Below are 24303 nucleotides of genomic sequence, written 5' to 3'. Positions count from 1 at the left end.
TACCACAGCAGCCCAGGTTTGTTGTCATAGACATACTATATTATGACTTTTTTTACTTTTTTCGACATACTATACTATTACTTTTTTATAATTTTTTTTACATAGTTTACAATTACTTTTTTATGATTGTTTTTGACAGATTATACTATGACTTTTTTTCGACGTACTATATTATGAGTTTTTTCAACATTCTTTACTTTTTTATACATTTTTTCGACATACGAAACTATGATTATTTCATAATCTTTTTTTTAATGAATTTTCTTCGACATACTATTCTATGACTTTTTTCTGACTTTTCTCGACATACTATGACTTTTTTATAATTTTTTTCAACATACTATACTATGGCTTTTTCAGGGGGGTTTTCAACATACTGACATGACTTTTTTACTACTTTTTTTGTGACTTTTTTCAACATGCTACACTATGACTTTTTCGGGACTTTTTTAAACATAATATATTATGACTTTTTTGTGACTGTTTTCGACATACTATACTATGACTTTCTCATGACTTTTTTTCGACATACTATAGTATGACTTTTTTCAGATTTTCTTTTCGAAATACTATACTTTTTCATGACTTTTTTCGACATACTAAACTATGACTTTGTTACTTTTTTCGACATACTATACTATGACTTTTTTATGACTTTTTTGTAGGGCTATCAAAACAACGCGTTAATTTCGATTAATTAATCTGAGAAAAAATAACGCGTTAAAAAAAATAACGCAGATTAATCCATTCCATATTGACGTTTGACCCAAAGCCATTCTAGCCACCATTCGACTGTAAAATGAAGGAGGGAGACGAGAATGTTCTGCCTGGATTATTAATTGAAACATTTACTTGTAAAAATCTTCTTCCTGCCAACCCTGGCTACCGAAATCTGGTGCCACTGATATGTCTGCGCTTCTCTCTGATGCTCTGAAACACAAACACTGCTGCACATGACGCTAGTTAACACTATACTCGACAGCAGCTAACGTTAGCCTACTGCTAGCTAGTAGCTGGATTAAACACGGTTACAATGCTGACAGCTAACGCTAAACGGTGTAAAGTTTGACTGTGTTTTACTGTAGAGGATTCAACACCGGGATGTAACAATCTGCAGCTGCCGTCGGAGAAACAACACAGCCGGTGCGTTCAATGAAACTGGTAAACTACAGCCTCGTGGTGCATTTGAAGTTATTGTAAATGTCCTTTTCCCATCTGATGGTTCAACAGCAATTTACTACTGAAATTAGTTATTGTTATACATTATTAAATCATTTCATTTTGACCATACGGCCTTAGCAATAAACAAGCCGTTCTTTGTAAATGAGTATGTAATTATTTAGATAAAAAATGTTAATCGATTGGCAGCCCTACTTTTTTGACATACTATACTATGACCTTTTTATGACTTTTTTTCAACATACTACACTTTGACTTTTTTTATATTTTTTTATTTCCAAAATACTATACCATGACTTTATTTCAACATACTATAGTATGACTTTTTTGAGATTCTTTTCGAAATACTATACCAACTTTTTCATGACTTTTTTTCAACATACTATACAATGACTTTTGACATACTATGACTTTTTTTCAATATACTACACTTTGACTTTTTTTATATTTTCTTCTGACATACTATACTACCTTTTTTAGACACTATGACTTTTTCAACATACTATACTATGACTCTTGAGTCTAACATTTACGCAAACATTTTCTTTCAGCGACAAAACAAGCTGACAGTTTGAGCCAATTTTATTACGTTTCCTTTGGAAAACCTAATGCATTTCATTGCAACAACACATTTCAATCTACAGTGTACACAAAGGGTTGTATATAGGAAGGTCAGCTGAAACAGGACTTCGTGCATTACAGTTAAAGCAAAATGGTTGGTGCTGGGAAGTGAGCGACTAACAGTGAAAGGAGAAAAGGACTCAATCCCGACTAGTAAAATATTTACATAAACAGCATTTTAAATGGGAAATGCTGTGTATTCTACTGCCAGGAAGACAGAGTTTGAACACAAAAGGCAACAAAAAGAAGAATCAACAGGATATTAAAAAAAGTACAACAATGACAATTTAAAACCATGTCTCATGTTATTCATATTTTAGTCCTCTTTACAAAAATGAATGGACTGCTTTCCTTCTACAACCGCTTTTCCCCCAATGCTTCTACAGTTAAGACAACAAATCTTTAACTTTGAGTGATCAGGCACAGACATGTTGTGGCCTATATTAAAAATATAAAAGAGGAAAGTGGAAAAGGTAACGAGGTCTGGTTTTGGATGTTCTTAGTCACTCATCTCCATGTCTTCCTGATGGTGGTCGTCTCCATTCAGTTTGGACTTTTTGGGGATTTGACCCTCTGATCTCTCCATCTCATCCTGGCCTTTGGGGGATGAGGCAGAGTCGGAGTCGCTCTTCCTCTCATCGTCGTCGTCCTCCCTTTCCTTTTCACTGTCATAACCTTGCTCCTCTTCATCGTAATCCCGGGTCACCTGTCAAGACAACTTAAGGAGTTAAAAAAAGGGGAATTCAGAAGCTTCAGCTAAATTCACATTAAAATGTAGCCACCTATTGGGATGTTCAATTAGATGCCAGTAATTTAAATATAAAATTCCACGCTCCAAACGTACCTTAACATCTCCTTTCTCGCTATCGGATTTGCGTTCCCGATCTCGCTCCTTGTCTTTGCTCTTCTTCTTCTTACTGCTGGAGCGTTCTCTTTCATCTCGGCTCCGGTCCCTGTCCTCCCTCCTGTCTCTATCCCGGTCCTTCTCACGCTCCTTGTCCTTCTTTTTCTCTTTCTTGTGACTGAACAAGACAAATGCATCATTTTTAGTCATTGTACTTAATTGCATGAAAAATGCACTTGACAACTCACCGTCTGAGCGATGGAGACCTGGACAACCTCCTCCTGGGGGACCGAGATGCACTGCGGCTTCGCCTGTGCCTCCTGAGACACAAAGTTAAAAAAAAAAACGTTATACTATTATGGACTGCTGCCATTTGAAGTTATGTGCTTTTGTGAATGTAGCTTCACATTAACTGAAAGGAAGTACACCTGTTGTGACCAGAATGTGTGCCTGTGATTCATAACAACAGCGCTCAGACCACTCACCGACTAATGCTTCGAGACCTCCTGGCACTGCTGTAGCTCTTGGGGGGCGTCTTAGACCTTTTCTTAGACTTTTCCTCCTTCCTCCTGTCCCTGATCAAGACACAAGCAAGGTCAACATTAGCAAACAGCAGCACATTGCAGGAAACAAAAACTGGATGTACTGGCAGTTCTTGGAAGTGAATGTTTTTGCAAAGTATTGTTTTGTTTTCAGAGAGTGGCAGGTTTAAATTTATTAATTAAAATCATGACTACAACTACAGCTCAAATTCTGTAGCAGTGGTTCACACGTGTTTGGGAATAAAATGAATAAAGGCAGCTATATTTTAGTACTGAGGACAGTGGAGATGCTGACCTAGATCTACTACGCCGGCCTCTGTCCCGGGAATGGGTCCTCCTCCTCCGCGGACTCTTGGACCTCCTCCTACTCCTTGAATGAGACCTCCGCCGAGACCTGCTCTTCGTACGTCTGACAAAATCAAGCAGTGGCACATTTAAAACAGTGAATTACTGCCAGAAATTAAATACACTGTTAATGTCTTGTTGTATGTAGACACCAGAGTTTATTTTGTTTTCACATCTGATATGGCTCATCCAGAGTCAGAGTTTGTTATGCAGGTGTCTTTACCGGTGTCTTGAGCGAGATCTGGAGCGCCTGCGCCGTGACCGTGAGCGGGAGCGGGAATGTTTGCGCTTGTCATCTTTCTTATCTGTAAAAACAATGACAAATTTAAATGTGTAACAAGGAGGTACAGACTTATTGCTCACATGAAGTAAAAAATATTCCACCAATGACTAAAAAAAGTCCAACACAATGTTTTAACAGGACATTAGCATTTTCACTCATCATAATGTACTATAAATAAAACAAGCAGCCTTTTCTGCAAGGGGAACATGAGGAAACAGGCACTCACTTCCTGGTTCAATGGCTGCAGAGATGAGAGACTGGGCCTCTCTGACTCTCTTCATGGCCTCTTCAATCTCCTTATTGGAGGCATCATTTTTCAGCCCTGCATTCAAGTTCAGTCCGGCCGCTAATGGATTCAGTCTGCAAGTGCCATCAATTGTTTAGTTTTTTACTGCAAAAAAAGTATTTAGGTGTACTAGATTGCGTACTCTGATAAAATAGTGTATAGTTTCTTACTTGGGGTCCATGGACTGCATGAGCTTCAAGAAGTCTGCAGAAAGAGCCTGAAAGAGATGTGACAAGGTTATTACTATTAGAAACATTGTTTTAATATGCTGCAACTATGTAGGTGACTGATCAAGTGCTCACCTGGGGGTTCATGTTAGGGCCCTGCATTCCCATGGCAGCCATTTGCTCCATGCTGGGAGCTCCAAGACTTCCGAATGGCGTCCCTCCCATCTGAAATAAACGCAGACACCGTTACACTCTGCAGAGCTAAATAACAGCACTCGCCACAAAACTTTTTATTTTGCATCCAGCAGATCCACCACAGCATCATGTCTGAATTCTTGTGCCCATTTACACAAGTGTTACTAAATGAAAAATGGTGCTTTCATGCTTACTCAATCCATGGTAGTCCTGGTAAATCTGGCTCAAACGCTATCAATTAGTTTTGAAATAGGCTCCATTCACACTGGGTCCAACATTTGTATTTATTGCAATGAGAGTGATTTATTTCAAAAAGGAATTCACAAAGTTCCCTCTCTGCACATTACAACTGTTCCTTTTTGCACGGTAACAATATGAACAATTGTGTGGCATTTTCCCAATTTCCTTCTACATCTTGTTCACGTTTACCTTCTTCAACACATGATAATAGATAAATACCAAATTTCTGAGATGTCTAACTCTGGGTTTTGGAAAACACAACCACAAGTTTACAGGGTCTCAAAACTTTGACAAATATGGCCAATATTCAGTGCTGCCTGGAGGGTAAAAACATATTGCATGTTTTGGGAAATTGTCAGGAGTCACGCAAGTGTAAAAATGTGTAAGTTACATGAACTATAATTTGGCTTACAGTTAGTTACGTTTAAGATCAAAGGAACTCATATAGCAATCGAAAAGAGACACCCAAAATGATCATGAACAATGTTAGCATTTAAGTCAAACTCACTGTTGCCAGAGGATTGGGTGTTGGAAGAAGGCCTCCCCCAGGCATCATTCCTGCCACGGCATTGGCTGGAGCCAGCAGAGACATAGCTTTAGATTCATCAGGAATGACTCCTGGAGGAAAACGAACAATATTTCAGTACATGCTCCATGCAAATATTGATAAACACTCAGACAAGACTTGCAGACAAGCCACCTTAGTCTAACTACTCTGTAGTAAAAAAAATAAAAAGAAATGATCAAAAATCCACTTTTTTGTCTTGTCTGTAAATCTTGATCCCTGACTTTGTGTGAAAGTATGATTGTAGGATTAGCAGCTATGAGTTTATAAGTCACAATACACACTGTGGTCAACACTGCCAAGATTTTTATCACCTGTACTTGTTTTTTAAGTCATGAACCAAACGTAAGCAAGCACAGCCAGTTGTCCCGTGGGATGTGCTCTCAACTTTCATTAGATGTTTTATGAACAAGCGACTCGTGCCGGCTGCTTCGCTATAAAGCACACAAGAACATTGAGATACAGAAAGAAAAGTTCATGATTTGGGTGTAGACAAGGGTACATTTCAACATCACTTACCATTACCAATACAAAAACAGAAAAGGTTCAGACATATTACCTTTTCTGGGCTTTTGTTGGTGGTTACTTTGTACAATCCCACCACAAAAAAAAAAAAAAAAAAAACTTACTTTGTAACCAGATAGTATTGCTAACAAGCTACAGTACTGCTAGGTTTTAGCCAACAGTATTTTACTAAAAACACAGAACAATGTCAAAGATAAACTGCACTAACAGTTAAGGGCTATTAAAAGCAAAAGCTGTGATAAAAATCACGACAAATGTGCCCAAAGCTGAAGAAACCAAACAGTAAAATCAAAAGGGAAAATCTATTGGAGATGATCATCCATGGTGCAATCTGAAAACAGGCTATTTGTTTTATATCTGACATTTTACATTTTAAATTGGGAGAAAGAGAGAGACACACACGCGCACACACACACACACAACAGAAAGGACACTTGAGAAACAGGATAAGGCTGCAGAAGACAAAACTGTTGGTGGCATTTTCAGCAGGGCCTGGTATATAGGGCTGGCTGAACCAGGAAAAAGAACTGTAAAACACAACAACAAAAGAAACACCACTGTTAAACGTGAGATTCACTCAACTCTCAGAGTCATGTGTGGAGAGGGTCAATAAAAAGCATTTTACTGCAACATCAAGCAGAGGCTTAAAACTACTTTTATCTTGTGCGTTAGTGAAAATTTCGAAATACAGATGCACAGTGTAAAATAATACAAGGCTTTGGCACATGAAGCAAGTAAATGCCAAAGGCAATTTGTGTGCTTATCATGATTAACAACCAAATTATATACTAATCAACTTCCACAACATCTGCAAAATCTATTCTAGCATGCACAGCTGTTTAGTTAATCTATTCTGCATACTTTGTGCTGGTGTAGGGATGCCCCGAACATTTTTCCCCCAATCTGCGCCATTTAATATTAACATTCTGCCAATACCAAGTCCCGATACACTATTTATATTTTCCTTTTTGTAATGCAGCCTATTCTCAGCCTATCAGGCCAAGATTACATTTAATAAAGTAATTCAGTGTGGATAGGTTTGTTTAACATTAAGAAAACAAAGCCACACCCCAACACCGGTAAAGTCTTCGCTTATTTGGCTGATTAGACCTCTCCTCAGTACTGTGTGGACCTGTAAGACCGTGCTTGATTGACATCTCCCTCACTCTATTGCCAGGCTTTGTTGCACCCTTTAGGGCAGGGCAACTTACACCTGGAGTTTGGTGACCTAAGCAAACTCCCACCTTAGCCCCGCCCAACTTAAAATATAACTGAAAATATGCCTTAACAGCCAGTAACTGAAAACACCAGTGTGTATGTGCAGTGTCTTTGATGGTTTCCTACAGCATTGCATATATTATCAATGGACAAAGGAGTGTCGGCGTGGATCTGTTGTGGCAGCAAATCAACTACATGTATGCTACGCAACACAAATTATACAGTATACCCAGGTTTAAACAGTTTTTTTAAGCGGTGTATAACACCAGCACGCTGATGCATGCCATCAGTGTGGATAACATGAAGTGAACTCATTGTTGATGTCTATTGGTTCAAGCACAATGGGACATTTTGACAACTGGCATACCCAGAGTGCAAAAGGTTCAAATATAAACAGGATCAGATATGGCTTTAAAGTCAATACCAATTAACTAAAAAAATGTCTTGATCTGCCTCGATACCGATCCAGCAGATCTGCTCGGGGCATCCCTAGTCTGGTGCATGTCTACTAATCGACATACATTTTATTTAAAAAATATTTTAACTCTTTGAACTTTGAATTGAGATTGCCCTGCACCCTCTCCTACCACCTCCTTATTTTACTTAAGAGTTTTGTGGCTATGTGTTTTTTTTTTTTCAAAAAAAGATGCCTTGAACAGAGAGAAAAAAATAAAGAGTTAATATTTTACTGCAGAACAAGAGACAGAAGGGGGCTTGCGAGCCTGGTGCCATTATTTTTTTCTAATCTCCTGATGGCAGCAGAGGACCACTTTCAGCCAGCAAGGAAGGGGCTCTCTGCAAATGACTTGTCCACTATGAAAACCACAACACAAATAACAGAGAGAGAAGTTTACAGCTAGATTGTCAGACATGGACACAAATGTACATTTCCCTTTTACATACCTAAAAATGCCAAGCACTGAAAAGCTTAGCAAATTTTGCTTGGTCACAAAAACTCATAATGGCTCAGATAGTGTTTGCAATTCTATCAAAACAACCTACAAATTTTGATGTATGTTCACAGATATCCATGTAAGTAAGACAAGAATAAAACAGACACCCACCTTCGGCAAAAGGGACCACGATCAAGGCTCGGTCCACGAAGACGGTGTTCGTCAGGTGTTGGGAAACTCCCACCGACTCAGACTCAAGGAACTTTACAAAACAGACACGTGAAGTCACAGGCAAGGGAGAGTCACTGGAAGAAAATACAGATATGTTGTGCAAAGAATACAAACAAGGAGACCCAACATGCCTTCTTCAAACTGACAATGAGTGTTGTGTCCCCAGGGACAACTAACTTAATAATGGATTATGGGCTGTACAATCTCATCCACTCTCTGACCTCTACCATCCTTTGCTTAGACCAACAAGGTATCTTAGAGACTTTTTATAGTGTGTTGTAGTGTTATCACAACTCTCATCGACAATCTGTTGAGAATCAAAGAACACTGTCGATCACTGACGCTTTGGACCTTTGTTGTTGTTATGGTCCTCGACATGTCCTACCTGCTGAGAAGCCAGGTGTAATTGGATACAGGAAAATACAAAGCAGAGAACAATTATTTCCTACTATAGTCAATGTGAAAATACTGTAGAGTACGTATTGCAGTAGCCCATTAGCATCCCAAGTGAGGTGTGGAAAACCCAAGGGATTGCCAACAGGATGTCACTGACATAACATTAACGCTAAGTTAATTTGTTTTTCCACATTGTTTAAATCAGCAATTCCTACATTAAAAAAATGCTGCAGCTGTTACAACTAGGGCTGCAACTAATGTTCATTTACACTGTTGATTAATCTGACAAACTAATTTTTCCATTACTTAATTTAGTCTGTGTCAGAAAAAGAGAAAATACACAAATTATTAAATTTACAGTGATGTAAAGCAGAAAAAGACAGAAGCTTAAATTGGTTAATGCTATGCAATGCCTGCAAAAGCGTTTTTAAAAGCGGTTCTTGCCGCATGGCAGAGGTACAGCACTGAATTCTGGGCGGCTGAGCAGAATACTTGCGCGTTCCATGGGCGGCAACCGCATACCCCTATCGCCGTGATCAAAACCGCTTCGCCTCTGCCGCCTTCTCCTCATTGAAATGACTAGAGGCGGCGGGTTAGCGCGCAGCGGTGTGAAAGCCCCATAACTGTTAGCTAGCTACATTTCTGAGTCTGTAGAAGAAAGGACATTTAAATCCTTGCTTAAACCCTCACATAATGACAGAACATGAGAAATTATGAGTAGATGTGTCCCTCATGCGAAATCGTTAAGGCGAGTGCTGCTGCTGCTTAACTGATTCTGAATATGAATTAAAGGCGCGGGCAAACGTTAGCATTAGCATGCCGTGAGAGAGGCCTAACGTTACTCGACACTACAGGCCTCAAGAGAAGCCCAGCGTGAGCCACGTAAGCTCGGTAAATACATCGTTTTACCAATTAATAGTTCACAATACTCACTCAGGTGGAAACAGTTTGAGCTCCTCTATGTTCCCGAGGAATCCAAACAGAGTCCTCATTTGTTCGGACGTTGTGCTCGGGGAGACATTTGTCACCTGAATGACGTGCGTGTTGGAATTCATTTTTCGCGAGTGCTAATCAAGCTAGCTAGCTTTGTGCTAGCAACGTGCCTGGATTTAAAACGAAACGAGCTGGGTAACGTTTACGAAAAAAACATCAGGCGATTACAAAAGCTAGCATTGCTCCTGTAGATAGAAGATGGTACATTTGCTGCGGGCAAATCCGCAAAGAGCAACAATGCCGCTGCCGAAAATGTCGCGAGGCACGGATGCTGCTTTCACGTGCAGTTTGTAAACTCGTATTCATGAGATTTACCTAGCAAACACGGGAAAATAATGTTTTTGGTTGATATTTACCAGTGGTAAAAAATAGTAATACCACCATTTAAAAATACTTGCATCATATCTTATAAGGTAATTTTTTGTCTATAGCTTGGCCGATACTGGATTTTTGAGGCCGATACTGATATCAATATTTGTGAGTTTAAAACATATAATATTATACATACACACCATAGACGTATAAAAAGTATACATATACACTACCGGTCAAAAGTTTGGGGTCACTTAGACATTTCCATTCCACTCCATTATAGACAGAATACCAGCTGAGATCAGTTGCATTGTTTTTTTAATCAGGGCAGCAGTTTTCAGATTACATTATGTGCTTACGTAATTGCAAAAGGGTTCTCCAATGTTTTCTCAGTTAGCCTTTTAAAATGATATCAGATTAGTAAACAGAATGTGTCTTTGGAAACATTGGATGAATGGTTGCTGATAATGGGCAATGTAGATATTACATTAAAGATCAGCCACACAACAGTTGAGAACCCTTTTGCAATTATGTAAACACATAATGTAATATGAAAACTGCTGCCCTGATTAAAAAAACAATGCAACTGATCTCAGCTGGTATTCTGTCTGTAATGGAGTGGAATGGAAATTTCTAAGTGACCCCAAACTTTTGACCGGTAGTATATATATATATATATATATATATATTATAGGCTATATGCATTTTTAAACAGTTGTTGATAAACATAAAGTAAAAAAACAACATTGTGATACAAAACCCTTAGATTTACACACTAAGATGGATCTTTTACAGTTGAAAAATCAACTTGCCAGTGCTCTCTGGTAGACAACCTGTCAAATATATGAGACACTGTAATTACCTCAAATTTTGTTTGACATTTCTGTAGGCCTTCTGCAATTTTTTGTTACTTTCCGGCCGACATATACGCTGATACCAATATATCGTTAATACGATAGCGTCAGCTAATATCAGCCTGAGCGGTTTATCAGTCTAGCTCAAGCTATAGAGAAAACCTTCAAAATTAGTTACAATATAGTTTCCGCTGAAATGCACTAGAGTATAGAGGAGCATCAAATGGAAAAACTCATGTAAAGTTCTCCAAGACTGAACTCAAGTACAGTATAGGCTACTTGAGTAAATATCTATATGTACTGTATATTTATAAAGCCCAAGAAACAGCACGAGGAGAAAATGTGCATCATGTGCAGAACATGAGTATGGTTTATTGTTTATATCAGATATCTTCAACAGGGGGTCTTCAGAGTTACTGCAGAGGACCACCAAATTGTTTTTTTCTTAAAAAACTAAAATATGTCTAAAATATACATTAACATGAATCCAACATATTATTAGTAAAGATAAATCGGCCTATTCTCCATTTAATTTACACATTTACTATAGGTAAGGGAGCCACCATGGTTGCCACCCACAGATAAAGTTAAGCTTAAGGATTCACTGCGCCTTCCACATTAAAACATAAAACATGATGTATAAATAATATATAAATATCAATCCATTCATTTTCATCCATCTGGCCCAGTTTAATATGCAACTCAATTTTCATACAATTTATGTAGTAGGGGCTTCCTGCTTCGTCTCTCTTTCAGCTAAGGGGTCCTTCGCCTAAAAAACGTTGAAGACATCTGGTTTATGTTATTATGTTTATAGCTGTAATGTAAACATTATATAGTATCATTGCTGGCGTAGAAACTATCGCATCTTTGCAACTCCACTAGTAGGCTACTTTGGTTGAGCTATTAACAAAAAACTAAATTAGGTTTTTGATCATTTGAAATACTGAGTATTTAAAAGCGTGATTTAAACTGTAGAATCTTAAATGAACAATCACGGAAAATGTGGTCAATACAATGGAGAAATAAAGACATCAATACATTAAAATCAAATTCATTTACAGCGAGTCTCAGTTTTCCAACTGTACGTAATGGCAGCACGGCTCGGAAAAAGCTGAACGCAAAGTGGGTGTGGCTAAAGTTGTGTCATAGCATTTTGTTGCTAGGCTGCTAGCTAACGTTAATGATTTCTCAAAATAGTCGTTTTACTTCTCGAAATCACAAAGCCATGCAAACTCCGTAATACTTTAAGAACGACCAATGTATGCAACGATACATCAGCAATGTTAAACAATCAAACAGTGCTTGGCTTTATGCTTGGGTTAAACAAACAGCATCGGAGGGCAACTGTATCAGGCGCAAAGACGTCGCTTGCTAATAACTAGCATTCTCGCTACCACTTGGCATGTCAGCAGTTTGCTGCAGGTATTTGGATTATCTGGCATTCCGTGAACGTTGACGGTGTCGTTATATTTCAGTGTAACGTTAGCAAATGTAACATTGCTTCATAAACGTGAGGATCCTGTAACAGGTCGAACAAGCTGTCAAAATGGAACTGCAGAGATCAACGACATGAGACACTTCTGTCATTTTTCTGTAAAGGCACCCCATTTACCCATTTTACCTAGTCGAGGAGACCTTCAAAAACGCTTCAAAAAAGGTAACGTTATTGGAATAGTACAATAGTAGGAATGCATGTAAGAAAATATAAATTACTTGAGATAGATAACGTGAGATGTGTTGGTTTATACTGAATTGGATAGTAACGTTACAGGATAGTAACTTTTGGATTGTGATCCAGCTGTGGATGTCAAACCAAAACCATTTGTTATGGAGCATTAAAAGAGTTTCCATTTCAGTTTAACAAAAAGTACAAGAATGTTTTCAACACTAAATCTTACTTTGCTAAAATTCCATTGACCTTATAAACACCTGTAAGTATTTCTAAGTGGGTCTTGACTAAATGTGAAGGTAACATGCCGGAAGTTGGTGCACAAAAGTCAAACCCTTTATTACTGCCATCTCTGTGCATCAGGACTAAAATTTGTATTTTCTTTCTCTTACAGGAAAATGTCGGCAACTTACCAAAAATAATAATGAACCGGAGGGACACAAAATGCTGAATGTATTCCCTTGTGCACCCCCATTCTCATGACCCCAAGAGGGAGGTATGGGCATCCTAAGACTGGTAGCCAGAATCATGGGTAGGATCAGTACTTTCAGGTCCTATCAGTTTGTGCTTCTCCTGGCCGCTGCACTTGCTGTTGTAGCTTTTTACTACTTTGGCTCAGAGAGGCAGAACTTCTCCAGCACCACAAAGAGGATCAAGCACACCCAGGCCAGCCACAACGCCAACAGAAACGATGCTGACCTAACTGTGGACACTAGGCTCTCACACCCAGTTGGATCTGAGGAGCAAGGAGAGGTAGAGCGAGATGAAGGCGGAGAGAGCAAGGGATTAAGATCCAGAAAAGGGGACAGTGATAGCGCCAGTGACCAACGCTACCACGCACTCATGATGTTCACCAAGGTGGACAAGAGCCGGAGCCTTCAGGACAAGTTCAGGGTGGCCATGTTATCTATGGTTCAGCACGGACACTTCATGGAAGGAGAGGTGTTGGTCCTTCATTTTGTGAGTGACCAGGCCAGCAAAGAACTGGGAGAGAGGATGTTGCAGGAGTTTCTACTTGATGCAACGTTTAAGTATGAGGTAGGCAGTCTAAAATGTGTTTGCACTGTACCATGGCTCTGGTATTGATTGATTTCAATATAAGAAGAAGAAAATCCTCATGATGTTTGACTAATGAGTTCTATTTCTAGTAAAGTTGCCTTTTAATGTGCACTGAAATCACTTGAGTTTAGTTTTATGCTAATGTGATTGTGGGTTAGTCAGATAAAACTTAGGCAAAAAGGAAAGTTAGTTTTAGTTAACCTATTATTAAGTAAGTAAAATGTATTTATAGAGCGCTTTTCACAGATACAAATCACAAAGTGCTTTACATAAAACCTACAAGATGATACATATTAAAACAAAAATATATTAAAAACAATGAAGTGCAGACTGGTCTACCAAAAGCCTGTTTGAAATGGTAGGTCTTTAACTGTTTTTTAACAGAGTCCACAGAAACAGCATTCCACAGTCTCGGTGCTGCATATTCAAAATATAGTCTAGATCACCACGGGTCTTAAGCAAAGTATTGATATTAAGATCTTTGTAGTAAAACAGTGCCGAAAGAGACACGTCTTGTATTTTAACTGCACAACTCTGATGAACCAGTACCAGAGTTTCTTCTAGAATGCAAATATATTTAGTTTTATCAATTCAACACTTCAGAGTCAGATGCAAAAAAACATTTACAAGTTAACTTTTGACTAGGAGAGTCATTTTTGCAACTAAAAAACATTTTGACAGATTGTACAGTATATTCAACTTGATTTCCCAACAGATTTCTAACAGGAGGAAATAAACAATCCAAAAATATTTTGGCAACGTTGGGTGAAATGCTTATATAAATTATACATCTGGGTAACACTTGGTCACATTGGGTACCATTTTATTTTTGAGCGATGGAGACAGCTCCAAATGGGTTAAATATAAATAATGGTAGATTTAAAAACAATATAATTAGCATTACTTAATGTGTAGCAAACAAATGTGAACATGGTTAACAAACTGGGAAGTAAAGACTTGAAACAAACTAGTTTGTGCACCCTGTTCTCTCAGTCATACTCGAAGACAAGGTGAAAAGCCTGGCATCACAGACAGGGATGAGACCCAGTAGTTGTACAAATATGGATAATGACACACACTTTTGGACAGTCTCTTCTGGAAGAAGAATAGGGTTGTACTTGTCAAAAGTGATAGAAATAGTTGCGTAAAGAATTAAAAAAGAGCTTGTGATCACTGAATGAATTGGGTATGCTTTACAGTTTGTAGATTTTATAAAGTTACATAACTTGGAAACTAACCCTTAACCCTGTAGGTGCTGTTTAAAGTTGAAACACATGGGGGCAGTGTTGGCCTGCCAAACAAATCCATCACTTTTATTGGGAAATTCCTCCCCTACTGTGTCCTCTCTGCCAAAACAGAGGATTATGTCCCCTCTATGTTGCTCTTTCTGTTGCATGCAACATCCTGGCCAGTTTCTCTTCTTTTGTATTCTTCACAGAGCACAAGATCATAAACCTATTTACAAATTACTTATCCCTTTCCAAATCCTCCTCACCAGCTAGGCCTTTTCTCTCCGGAATGTCCCATCATCTACAACATCTGGTGTTATTATAGCTCTGTATTAGCTTAGACCGATCCCATGCCTGCTTGGGTTGGTTCAAGGTTTGCTCAGCTTGGCAGTTTTGCGCATATGGGTCAGATTGCTTCCTGCTCATTTCACTCTCTGTACTCAGACTGAGCTCAAAGTCTTCTAGGAGCACAGCTTAAGTGTGTAATGTAAAAAATACATACTACACTATAATATAAAATGGTTGCGTTAGACTAGACAAGGTCTCTTTCTCAAAAATACAGCCCAAGCTGTTATGCAGAGGCAGATATATCGTCCGATATTCACAAAATGCAGATATATTATTGGTGTATATATGTCAATCTGTAAGTATTAAGAACTTGCTACACAGTAATGCCAAACTTGGCTTGAGGTAATTTAGAAACAGTTTCTCTATTATGTAGTTTTTCCACTGGAGAGCACTGACATGTTGATGCATGTTGTTGTTGATGTAATGATGTTGCAACTGTAAAATGTCACACTCAGTAGGTAGCTTGGTCATAATTCTTTAAGAAAAGAATTTTAGAATCAAGATTTTTTGTTATCAGATTTTTAAAACTCCCAAATATTGACCAGTGGGGCTAAATGTTGGGCCATCATTCTGATAAGGATCCCTTAAATTGTGACCAAGATATGTATTGAGCGGGTATTCACCTTAAACGATGTCCCTGGTTCAACTTGAGCCGGGGAATATTGGCACATGTCGTTTCCCACCTCTCTTCCCTGGCTTCCTGCCATCCATTGACTGTCCACTCTCAAATAAAGGCACTAAATTCCCCCAAAATCCTAATTAAAAATACATTAGCTTTGACTTTGGCTGTCTGTACAGCAGCATATTTTACTTATCAGCTGATATTTGCGATTTCACGCTGATGCCAATATATCTGTGGTTAGCTCAAACTGGCCAAAAATATCAATGCTGATGTAAATCAAAGTTACATGCTCTATAAATTGTACCAGCAGGCTGTACAGTGGTTTTATCATAGTCATGGTATCATTCCAGACCAGTGCTTTTAGACCTCATAGTTTGAGGTAATGAATCATGAAATGATGTTCTGCCACCAATGACACAAGTGCAGCCACTGTGTCTCTATTGAAGTGCACACAAACAGGCGCACACTGAAGTCCTGCCAAAGTTACAGATGGGCCGGGGATTCCCCGGGGGCAGACGGAAGCAGTGTAAATGAGCACGTTGATATCCTTGTCTGCTTATCCTTTTAATTATTTATCTAAAAGGAGTATGAGGGTAAGACAGCTGTTTTGCAAGATTTTTAGCATCCGTCACTTCTCAACAGTTCTAAATTCAATGACACACTTGACATTCGCAACAAACAGCACACAGAGTCACACTGCCCAGAGGCTGTGCTCATTACTTTTGACCATCATTCACACAGCATACTGGAGTAGTGTGCTTTGCTCCTGTTTAGTCAGACTTTGGGCGCCTTGGGACCCTGTATGTGGATCCAGAACCACACCTTTTAATAAGGGGCAAAGTGTAAATATCTTCCCCTCTTGATGGCGATCCTCTGAAATCAATGTCCTGCTAACAGGCACGCTGTATTCTGACTGTACTTTGTAAACGTTTATCTTGTTCCTGTGCTATTGATTACATTAAAAGATGTGTGCATGATTTTTGTGCCCACACAAAGGCAATCCACGGCGTTATTGATAGGAAAATGAGTGTAAATGAAAGGATACTATTGTTCGCTATGTATGTATTCAGCTTTTACTGGTACTATCTCTGTATTTGAGTGTATATACAGGCTTAAACATCCAAATTCCCCCCCCTATTATCCGTTGTTCAGTAGAAGTTATGGGAAGCAAGCCTGGCCACAACAGTCAAAAAAGGAAATTTTGCTCAGAACTGATGTCTCGGACGACTGAAAACCAGCACAATTTGCCAATGACTGCCAATTGTGTCCAGCCTCTTAAGTCAACTTTGTGCAGCTAGTTTTGTTTGTGAGCTAATAATAATATTTGGCCAAATACACTATGCCAAAAGTATCAGAAGTTTAGAGAACAGAACAGTATTTATTTTATCACTGGATAAATAATTATGTTGGGCTACTTTGCGCTTGTCAGTGTGTCCAATAATCTGTGATCCTTTTTAAAATCTAGGATGGGATGGGGAGTGCCTACTGAAAAAACAATGTGATCTCTTGCTCATTTAAATGGTAAGCAGCAGTAATCTGTAAGTCAATTTTCTAACTTCATTGCAACCTTTTGCCAAATGTCAAATCCCTTTCTGTGTTTAAAACAATCAACAGATGTTTCTGACAGGCTGAGAATTAATTTGTGTTCAACTCCTAGAGACTTAACTTTTCCCTCACAAGCCACAGCTCCTAAGTATAAAATAGTAACTAGTACTTAGGCTCTTAAACTTTGCTGTTACTTCAAAACAGCAGAGCTTCAATTATGTGTTCAAGCACCTCTGTTTTCAAGGCTGGTTAGTCGGTTAACTTTTCTGGTTTTGATCCATTTATTGAAGGAAATGCTGCACAAGCAATGGCCATATTTAAAGGTGCAATATGTAATACTGACAGCTAGTGTTTAAAATAGTTAATGCAGTACAAATTAAAATACTGGAGAGAGTCGTCTCCCCCGCCCCCTCCTCCCCAGACTCGAAGTTCACGGAGGTTGCCGCTAAAAATAACACCACCTTGCCGTCCTCTGCACCCGGCTGAACACACTTTATTGGCTTAGAATTACAGCAACAATCTAGCCTGACGTGGTCATACTCAGATTCTAGTCAGAATGTTGAGGGCGGGGCTAAGTTCGGCTGGCATCCAGGCTAGCAACAATCGCTAAACACACTGCAAACTCATGGACCTCTCTTCCCGATTTACAGCCCCTCTCTTGGCTTAAAATAACTCACGTTGTCGGCTACGGCCGCTGAATAGGCTACACGTTGTAAACAGCCGTGGCCCGCTTGCCTGGTCCTCTGGTAACGTTAGCTAGCATTTAGCAGGTTTAGCATGTCGGTGTTAGCCAGGACCAGTCGGCATCACTTTACTGGCTGTGTCTCAATTGTTTTTGTGAGTAACCAACTCGGGTACTCTATATAATTCAATGTGAGTACACAAATGTTGAAATTACATAAAATGCCCATCCCTTGTAGCTGTGATAAAGTAGTCTGAAGCTAATGCTTACCTGTTCAGGAGGAAATTAGCCAACTCAGCGTCCTCTTGGGCTCTAAGCTGTCTCCATCTTTCAAATACATCTCCAATATTTACCTGGGGTTTGACACGTCTCTGGTCACGCAACTGTCAACATCAATATCTGTTGATCCTATTTGTTTGTTTGTTTGCTGCTTCCATGGCTGTACTAACGTTACAGCTGTAGCACGCTGGGTTTATGTTTTTACAGGTATATCTGGCAACCCGGCCTGGCTGTCAGACTGAGCAGTTGATAACAACACACAGGCCAAAACACAAACAGAAATTCCGTCACGGAACGGACATTTCAAAAGGAGAAAATACTGGCATTAGCATTGTTGTCAGAAAAGATAGTATTTCAACTTAGCATGTTTTCTTAATATCTGATGACGCATTGGGGTCATTTTTGTATTTATTACAGTAAATATATTACATATTGGACCTTTAATGCTTCTTATCAATTTTAAAGCATCTAAAAGTAATCCTTTACGTGGCACAGATGAATATATAACTTGGTCTTCTCGTGCAAGCTACAAGAGCGAATGCAATCATAGCTGCTCACATGGCAAGCTTTCCCCGTTTACTGATGTTTTTTTTAGTTATCATCCAACTCAGTAATAAAATTGAAACTAACCTCAAAAGACACACAGTAAGAGAGAGTCTTTTGTATCAACTCATTTCTATCAATCTAATGTTGAGCAAATCACACTCTGTTAGAAATATCTATTTTTTTAAGAACTAGTTGTATTATTTATTGTGGCCATTTAGGGAAAATAGTATGCTTGGTTTACCTGACTTTTCTTTATGAATTGTGGAATCAATGGAATGGGAAGCCATACAAAACAATTTATAAAATATACAAGAATCTTTCAGAAATATACATGCTATAAAAGGGGGAATTGGGTTTGTCTGTCCTTAACTAATTTCCTCTATCCATAATTGTTGTAATCCTGTTTCACCAAGGCGATATTCATTGCAGCGAAATCCATAATTATTTTTCACTTAATTTTACTTATTTGTCTTCCTGTGATTTGTCTCTTTAATTGGTTGTGATTGACAGTGAGATGTCATAATGACATCTCACATTAGCTCTGTAGTTGAAAATTTTTATTCTGCATAGAGAAACCAGAGCAGCAAAAAGTGGAAATGAGACTCCCCCGTGTAGTATTATTTCTTGTAGTGTTTTCCAAATGCATACTTTCAAATGAAACAGCAAACATAGATTCTGATATTAACACTGTAATGCAGCTTGTATTACCACCGTAAGTCTTTTTGGACGGGTTATGGAAATCTAATAAACGCATACAATAAAAAATGTGTCTATTGCAGTCCCAGTTAATGAGAATTATTTATAGCAATATCACTAATTCTACCCACGGCAGTGATTTATGTGCCATTACATCATTACCAACAGTCCAGGACAGCACTGATTTCCACAAACGACTACCTTAATCTGCAAGGGATCATTAAATGGTGTTTGCCCACATAGGCCTGATTTATAATACGGCAGCCGTATTGTCCAGGTTTTATCTGAAGCCTTTAACATGCACACCTACTGATGTCAGGCTTAACTAGAAAAGGCCAGATTTTTCTCAGAAATACTTTGTCCTAAACCAACACATTTGATTGTTCCTCCTGCAGGAAAGCTTTAATGATCTCGGACACAAGAAGACAGCATTTAATAGAATTTGGGTTGTAGATCAATAAGAGTGTCTGACCATCATATGATATATCATAAAAACTTATGGCTAGTGTGTTACAAAAAATAGGCTCATACACATCTTTAGTGGTTCCTAATATTTCACAGCTCTACTGCAGTTGGTATTTGTTGTACTAACATGATTCCACTGTGTTGATCTGCAGGTGTTGTTCCATGACGTGGTAGCGCTCACACAGAAGCTGTTCCCTATTGTGGAGGCCATGCAGAAGCACTTCAGCGCTGGCTCTGGGGCTTACTACAGCGACGCCATCTTCTTCCTCTCTGTTGCCATGCATCACATCATGCCTGAAAGTAAGAAGAGCACATCTTGTCACATTTTTTCCTCAGTTAAATACCCACAGATTTAACTTTAGATTTAGAGCTCTGGCTGATCCATGATTGTCTGATTAAATCAACTCTGTAGAGTCCAAATACCCCTAATAGGTGTTGATGACTTGCTGTAATTTTAATCACTGATGCATATTTTCTCTATAGATGTAGATATTTTTAGTTTATTTGCAGAGGTTTTGAGATATGTGTCTCTGGGATTTCCTTCTAGAAACAATGTCCCATAGTTGACAAGTACATGTTAAGCATTTTGGGTGTTTTTCAACTGATAATAATTAAACATATGTACGGACACTATTGATGTAAACAAACCTTTAACTGAATCATTCAAAACTTAAATTTGATTCATGTTAAGTATTTTTCAGTGTATTAATCCATTCCATGTCATTCAACATAAATGTGACAGCAGATTGCAATACTTTACTTTCACTCTTTTTATTAAAGCATACGATTTAACATACAATTCACTTGTACATTCTGAGAATCTTTTTTATAACCAATTCAAAAAATCAAATAAACAGTAAACTTAAGGTGGTACAACATTAAAACAAGGCAAAGCAGAACACCACCAGGCTGACCACGATTACCCACACTATCGCAACCCCCTATCCGCCCGTCTAACCTCTCCCCATGTATCTCCACCCCATCCACCCTCCCTCACAGAGACCTTCACTCTAAAACCATTACAATTGTCATATATCGTGCTAGGATGCAGACTGTTGTACTGTATTTGTAGTTTTGAGGTATGATATGAGGGGTTTCCATGTTTTATTGACTAAGTTGAGCCTGTCTTTCAGCGTATACCTTATCCTTTCTAAATGAAGTGTTAGTTAAATCCTCTAACCACATCCTAGAGGTAGGTACTGTTGTGCTCTTCCTTAAGATGAGGATTCATCTCTTTGCTATTATGAAACAATAAGAGAGAAAACGCTGCTGTGCCACACTCAGTTTCCTGAAGGTCTCCGATATTCCAAGAATGGTGAACAGGGGCTAAGGTTTGATTGAAGTATTTATGACCTCAGACATAATGTTACATATATCAATCCAGAACAATTGGACCCTTGGGCATAGAGCAAAACTATGGAGAAGTGTTGCTACGGAAGAGTGGCACTTATCACACATAGGTGACACCTCTGGGTATATGTTATGTAGTTTCTCCTTTGAGTAATGAAGCCTATGTATAATTTTAAATTGGACAAGACAATGTCTTGCGTTATCTGAACAATTATGTATTTTTTCAAGACTTTATTTCCATAACAATACTTTATTTTCAAATTTGTTTTTGGAGCTACCCTTCAAATTTGAGAACAAGAATTGTTTTCTTTTCATTTGAGCAAATAAGGAAAATCTGCAGTGTTTTAGTTATTCACATACTTTATTTACCTGTTGGCTGAACAAAGGCCTACACGTTGCATCTAAGAAAAGCATATTTTTTACATAAATACTGTATGTTACTGTATATAGCTTTACAATGAGTATTCTGCTTTTATTCTCTGGCAGACCATATTTTAATTTAAATTCACTTGGACACACTGCTGGTGCACAGCTGGAAAAGGCAGTATGGGCAGGTATCTAACAGACACGTGGGATTCTGCAGAGACCCTGGGGAGTGAGGAAGAAAGGATGTGTTCTGTCATTGCTGCCCACATTAATGCCCCCTGTGTTGGGGCTGACCGATGGTGATCTCCTCTGTTGTGGTTCACTTTAGTGGATGTGCTGCGTGGGGCATCAGTCTTATAATAATAATAATAATAATAATAATAATAATAATAATAATAATAATAAATTGAATTTGTATAGTGCTTTTCAAGGACTCAAAGTCGCTTAAATTGACCCAAACACTGGGCTTTTAAATCAGTAGTCCCCAGAGGCACACATATGAAACTGAAGTCTCCATCTTACAGACAGCAGAGCACCATCCTATTTTAGGTTTTTAAACTTTAACTCAGGGTGCACAGCGGGTACGATGTGAACACTTTAGATCATCACATTTTTTTTCTTTGAAGTTTAAATAAAGTTGTTATTTAAATAGGGGTTGACAAATCATGAACAGTGGATGTAGTGATGTGTTTTCACTCTGAAGCAAAGAGTTCAGCAGTTCCATGCATTAAACCGTTTTCATAAACACTGCAGTACTGGGATTCACAGTCATCTGCGTGATCTGGAAGCTGAATTTCTTCATTTATTAGCTTTCCACCATAGAACGATGCTGCTTGTCCACATTTGAAGGCTGTGGTCAAACTCAGGTTTTCTTTAAGGATTTTTTTTAGCACATCTAAGTATGCTATTTACAATACTCAGTAGGGATGTAACGATACACTCGACTCACGATTCAGTATGATTCACGATTTTAGGTTCACGACAACAGAATGAAATGATTGAAAAATATTCCTTTATTTAGATAAACTGCAAAACAGCAGATGTGTCCTCTTATCAAAAATGCAACTGAAATAGTATTTTATTTTAAATAATAAAAAATAAATACAAAATGAAAGATGAAAGAAATGCTTGTTTATTGCTAAGGTCATATGGTTATCACTAGTCATTTGCTGTTAAATGACAGAAAGGGCATGTTGTGAAGCACAAAGTTGTTTTGACTGGATTTTAAATATATTGCTCGTGTGGCATCGGGTGTTTTGTGTGTGAACGTTTTTTTCCTCCGAGCAGTCCCTTGTATGAGCTGGAAGTGTGTCTCTGATGCTGTCTGTTACGACCCAGCTCGCACTAGGGGAAGCAACATAAAACCAGGTGAAATTAGTAAAATAAAGTTATTTTATTTACAAGGAACATAGATTATAACAAACAAAAACAAAGAGGTAAACTACAAATGAAAAAGGGCCTGTGGATGTTGTTAAAAAAATAAAAATAAACATAATTTAAATATTAAAAATAGAGCTACTACTACTTTACCTCAAAGGAAAACCAAAATGAAACTAAAACCGTACTACTTTACTCTACAATGAAAACCGAAAACAGCCACCCCTGCTCCTAGTGTTTCTAGACTAAAATATTGTGTGTGTGCGATAATCAATAAGCAAAACTGTATCTGGCCCAGTCTCCAGGTAGTTAACAAGTGCCTCAATATTAATTTACAAAAGCCTCAGTGACAATTAACATCTATTAGTCTGAACACAACAACGATAGACACAGTGAACGGCTTGTTCACGTGATATCCCCCCGACTGACTAACTGGCCAAGTATATACAGTATAGCAGCCAGTCCCCAGAGTTGCATCTCCTGGATTTGAGAGCTGGACTCCGTGCTGTGTGGAGGCGGGCAGCTGCTGCCGCTAACAGTGTCTCACGTGTACTTGAAATGCTTATTGATTAACCACATGTGCCATCCATCTGCTTTGTGTCCAAGTGGTCACACATTTCTATTTAAAGAATCCTTTTTATCTCTAAAGGGCAGATGTAGTTGTCTTAACATTTAAAGAGTGGGGGTGTACTAATTTCCTGAAACTCGTCATTCAGTGAGCCTCAAAGCAGACAGAAGATAATTTGTGATTAAAGGCAGTGAAACAAATGTGATATCCATAAATACAAATAGCAGCTGCAAGTGGGAGGGCTGGACTTCTAACATCCTTTAACTTCCGAAGTGGGAGACGTGATTTCAGCGAGTTTAATTTGGTTGTCAAAAGAGAAGGAAGAAGTATACATGTCAGCATTTGGGGTTCAGTGTTAAGCCAGCTACACAGTCTGAATAGTAATAGGAAATACAATGTTTGGGAGGTTTGTATATTATTTTTACTAGACCTATTTTTAATAGGATAAAGGAAGAGGAAGACATTTAAATATAAATGTTATATACTGTATATGTGACAATGTTTAAAGCAGTAAGTAAACAAATGGCTTTAAAAAGAAGACTCTTATTTCCACACCATCTGGCCTTACAGGATGAAAAATAAAATTGCACAATGGAAACGATAAGGTTCCTAAGAAACACGTTTTTTTGTACGTAGAGAAGTGTTCCATGTTCCATCCCCTCTAGAGGTATCAACATGCTGGGACTTGAGTCTCTTCTACAATCTCTATTTTCCACCTCAGGTAGAAGTGGCACTGCCGATGTGTGAATTGCTTTGCAAAAGTAAAAAAAAAAAAAAGATACCTGGAAGCGAGGTAGTAGCTAAACTATT

At 38.4% G+C, this 24303-nt stretch overlaps 2 protein-coding genes across 5 annotated transcripts in view; one reads left to right on the top strand and one right to left on the bottom strand.

Moving 5' to 3' along the window:
• Positions 1–1743: 1743 nt before the first annotated feature.
• Positions 1744–9750, bottom strand: LOC144523336 (uncharacterized). Of its 3 annotated transcripts, none has more exons than XM_078258831.1 (12): positions 9464–9750; positions 8075–8208; positions 5211–5320; positions 4403–4492; positions 4271–4317; positions 4041–4174; positions 3755–3836; positions 3482–3595; positions 3130–3219; positions 2893–2964; positions 2645–2822; positions 1744–2506 (listed from the first exon to the last, which is right to left on the bottom strand). In XM_078258831.1, exons 1-12 carry the CDS (start codon positions 9583–9585, stop codon positions 2300–2302), a joined length of 1380 nt encoding a protein of 459 aa, XP_078114957.1. In that variant the 5' UTR covers positions 9586–9750; the 3' UTR covers positions 1744–2299. The 3 variants fall into 3 exon arrangements, with proteins under 3 accessions (XP_078114957.1, XP_078114958.1, XP_078114959.1); XM_078258832.1 differs by lacking the exon at positions 9464–9750 and adding an exon at positions 5582–7823 and having other exon boundaries at positions 8075–8155; XM_078258833.1 differs by lacking the exon at positions 9464–9750 and adding an exon at positions 5582–5701 and having other exon boundaries at positions 8075–8139.
• Positions 9751–11582: 1832 nt separating this feature from the next.
• xxylt1 (xyloside xylosyltransferase 1) overlaps positions 11583–24303 on the top strand; it is a 30690-nt gene continuing 17969 nt past the window's right edge. The window contains exons 1-3 of one of the 2 annotated variants that reach the window (XM_078258829.1): positions 11583–12349; positions 12756–13399; positions 19985–20132. In XM_078258829.1, the coding sequence (XP_078114955.1) occupies positions 12860–13399; positions 19985–20132 (688 nt within the window). In that variant the 5' untranslated portion in view covers positions 11583–12349; positions 12756–12859. Of the gene's footprint in view, positions 12350–12755; positions 13400–17084; positions 17141–19984; positions 20133–24303 lie in introns of those variants that run through there. The other variant, XM_078258830.1, reaches the window with a different exon arrangement.

This window comes from Sander vitreus, chromosome 9 (assembly GCF_031162955.1).
Source record: "Sander vitreus isolate 19-12246 chromosome 9, sanVit1, whole genome shotgun sequence".
NCBI lineage: Eukaryota > Metazoa > Chordata > Actinopteri > Perciformes > Percidae > Sander > Sander vitreus.
This window is presented reverse-complemented; position numbering and strand designations above follow the sequence as displayed.

What these genes read in the sequence shown, in the direction of transcription:
- LOC144523336 (XM_078258831.1), bottom strand. Translation starts at nt 9,585, where the DNA reads ATGAATTCCAACACGCACGTCATTCAGGTGACAAATGTCTCCCCGAGC. An exon ending in CGTGGTCCCTTTTGCCGAAG is followed by an intron (nt 5,321 to 8,074) that starts GTGGGTGTCTGT and finishes GTTTTCCTCCAG; the next exon opens with GAGTCATTCCTGATGAATCT. An exon ending in GGCCGGCGTAGTAGATCTAG is followed by an intron (nt 3,220 to 3,481) that starts GTCAGCATCTCC and finishes TGTCTTGATCAG; the next exon opens with GGACAGGAGGAAGGAGGAAA.